Source organism: Oryzias melastigma, unplaced genomic scaffold (assembly GCF_002922805.2).
Source record: "Oryzias melastigma strain HK-1 unplaced genomic scaffold, ASM292280v2 sc02654, whole genome shotgun sequence".
NCBI lineage: Eukaryota > Metazoa > Chordata > Actinopteri > Beloniformes > Adrianichthyidae > Oryzias > Oryzias melastigma.
Window position 1 is genome coordinate 1 of NW_023419227.1, and position 3164 is coordinate 3164.

At 46.5% G+C, this 3164-nt stretch overlaps 1 protein-coding gene across 1 annotated transcript; it reads left to right on the top strand.

Moving 5' to 3' along the window:
- The first annotated feature begins 1210 nt into the window (after positions 1 to 1210).
- On the top strand, positions 1211 to 3142 carry LOC112142101 (protein TASOR). The gene is made up of 3 exons (XM_024265350.2): positions 1211 to 1379; positions 1568 to 2676; positions 2757 to 3142. Exons 2-3 carry the CDS (start codon positions 1588 to 1590, stop codon positions 2913 to 2915), a joined length of 1248 nt encoding a protein of 415 aa, XP_024121118.1. The 5' UTR covers positions 1211 to 1379; positions 1568 to 1587; the 3' UTR covers positions 2916 to 3142.
- Positions 3143 to 3164: the final 22 nt, after the last annotated feature.

Consider the following 3164-nt stretch of genomic DNA (forward strand, 5'->3'; position numbering starts at 1 on the left):
TGTCTCCAGCGGCCCCCGGCTGATTTGAGCTTGAGACCCCTGGTATAATGCATTTAAAACCTCAAAAAGTAGAATTTTAATGGTAGGGCCCATTTAAAGCCATAATTTCTTCTACTATTTCTGTCATTTATAACAAAAAAATGTAAACACGTGGCAACATAACATTTTTGACCTATACTTTACCAGCAGTGTCTGCAAAGTACATAAATCTTTACATTTCAGTAGTCGTGACTTCTGAAATGGTTCCAAGGTGTGCTCATTGTCTTATGCATCATCATAATATGATTAAAGGTTCTAGGTTTGAATCATAATTACAAAATAGGCTTAGCTTGGTAATTTAACAAATATTTGATATTTTAGAATTGCAAGATTTTAGCTTTTTTTTAAATTTAATATAAGCAATATGTTGCTTCCATTTTAAATTTTCATCAACAATAATCCTTAAAAAAATCTAAATTCATGAACTCTTTTTATATTAACACCATTTCACATTTATTTAAGGTTTGAAATAGGTTCTTTGTTACTGAACAACATACACTTTTTGTTTAAATTGATTTTTTTTTTTTTATATTCAACCATTTCTGAAGGTAAATAATTTCTTGATTGATAGTAGAAACTAATGTACTCAAGCTTTTCCCAGGAAAAAAAACAGTTTTTTATGGTCTTGTCTGCATAGATTCAAACAAATATAAAGAAATGACAAACTTATCTATAAAATCCCCATTAAATTGCTAAAAATGTAATGGACCTGTGTGTGAGTATGTGTATTTTTGTATGTGTTTAATGTGTGTACAGGAGCAGACTGCAGGCAGTATCAGTAGTTTGGAGGGGTTCAGTCCTGGTTCTCACAGTGGGGAGACGAATCACCTCTCTGATGGAGGTCGAGGAGGACTTCGGAGGAAAGTGGACCATCCAGAGGAGGAGGACTGGCCGATCCCGTGGATCCTCATCCCCATAACAGGTCTGTCACCTTCTCACCCTGAAGCTGATTTAAAAACAGGGTTTTATCTTCTGAAAAAAGTCTTATTATGGGATGGATGTCTGAGTCTGAAGGATGAAAATGTTCAAACTGACTCTCTGCAGGTCTGAGTTCAGAGAGGTACACTCATAGGGACCGGAACCTCCCCCAGGACCCTCGGTTCCAGCCGTTCACCACGGGGACCAACGCTGCGCCATCCAAGAAGAGCCCCACGCCATCTCCTGAGCACAGCCAACCTGCCTCCAGCCCTCCTCCTTCACCTGCTCAGTGCCCCTCTCCTGTCCCCAGCCCACCCNTCCACCATCCCCGTCCTCGTCCCAGAAGCTTAAAAGGCTCCCCCCATGTAATCAACAGCTTGACTGTACTAATGAGCAGCTACCAGCCCCCCAGGAGTTTCCAGGTAATCATGCAAGCTAAGATATTCTCTGGAAGTCCCAGCATGCATCAGTTCAAATGTAAACCTGCGTTTATATTTAGGATTCCCTTCAGTAACCTTAAGTTCTAACATGATGTTACTAAACGCTCCTCGTAGCTGTGCAGGTTTCAGCTCCTCCTCCTTTAGTTTCTAACATGTTGTTCCTCCTGCAGGAGTCCTCACAGGAGGAAGAATGGAGAAACCGCCTGGTTCCTCCTGCACGTTTACACCTGAACCTCCAGCTGCAGGTTCCTGCACTTCACCCTCAGTCATCGAGGAGGAGAAAGAGGCAGAGGAACTGAAACCCTCCCTGGTTGAGGAGACTCACGTTAAACTTCATGAGAGGCAGGAGGAACGTGTGGTTCTGGGGGGGTCCAGACAAACAGAGCTGCTACATTCAGCCAGGGCGCTCCGTCCCTCCGCTTCTTCCTGTTCTGTTGACACCACTGTGGACAGAAACTTGGGAGACTTTTCCTCTGGGATACAGCTCCTCCTGCAGGAGGAGGGCGTTGACTACAACTCCCATCAGCCCTCAGCTTTACACTCAGAAACCTCCACATCTTTCAGGATGCTCCCGTATGCACCCATACCCAGGCTTTCTCATTATGTGACCTTCTACAACCCCAGCCCCCCGGTCCAGGACTACGTGGTTTCTCTGCAGAGCAGCTTCAGCGGCATGATGGCGACATTTGAGGGCATCCATGCAAGCCAGAAGGCGGATGCAGGCCACACTGACGCCTCGCTGGCAAGCACTGTCCAGGATTTTGTGGCAAGCGTCCGCGCCGCCAATGCCCCGACAGGAAGAGACGACGCCTCCTCTGTCTGCAGTGACCATGCCGAGCTCCTCGCTGGAGGCGAACTGTGGCAGTCTGAGTCAGCAGACTGGAGCCCGCATCCTGGAGTCGCAATGCTGGATCTTTCCTCTGGATCCGGATTAGTCTATGAGTCTGCCAATGTCATGGAGACCGGCATAAAGAGGACTGAAAACACCAGGCCGAACGCCAGCATCACTCATGAAGTAGAGAAAGATGTCCCTACTGGACCTTGGCCCACTCCTTCAGAACATCCCTGTAAGCCATGTTCCAGCGCCGCTCCAGCACCAGAACCTGAACTCTCCCCAGAGACCGCTCCGTCCTCCAAAGACCTGAACTCTGTGATCCACCAGCTGCAGCCGGACGTGTTAAACAACCTGCTGGAGATCATCAAGGACATTAAGAAGAACTCCCCCCAGTTCTACATCCACTGTCCCGAGCCGAGAGACCGGGTCTGTGAGGAGGTGAAGGTAAGCGGGTGTAGCAGGAGGGAGGGTGGAGGTGAGATGTGCTGCTTCTGAAGAAAGCGTCCATGTGTGTCTGTGTGCAGGAATTACTGCTGAGACTCGGCAACGTCCAACAAAGTCCGGTTGACTTCCTGAGTCAGGAAAGCACGGAAACTGGACTGCTGGTGGTCGTAAGAAACAAAGATGTCGCCGCACACGTGCACGAGGTTTGTCCTTCTGTCTTTGCTGACACCGCCGTCTGAACGACACTCAAACTCATGGAGGAGAATAATAATAATAATAATAATACATTTTATTTATATGGCGCCTTTCTTGGCACTCAAGGTCGCCTCACAGTACATAAAAGCATAAAACACAACAATACCATACAAATAAAACAGCTAAATAACAAACAGTGAGTCAACAGTTAAAACTACAGGAAGGTGTCAGGTATTGAATGCACTGCAAAAGAGGTTTGTTTTCAGGTGTTTGGAGAATTGAGAAAGTGAGTC

Coding starts and splice junctions, on each gene's coding strand:
- LOC112142101 (XM_024265350.2), top strand. CDS start 1,588: ATGGAGAAACCGCCTGGTTCCTCCTGCACGTTTACACCTGAACCTCCA. Junction 2,677..2,756: donor GGGTCTGTGAGGAGGTGAAG/GTAAGCGGGTGT, acceptor GTCTGTGTGCAG/GAATTACTGCTGAGACTCGG.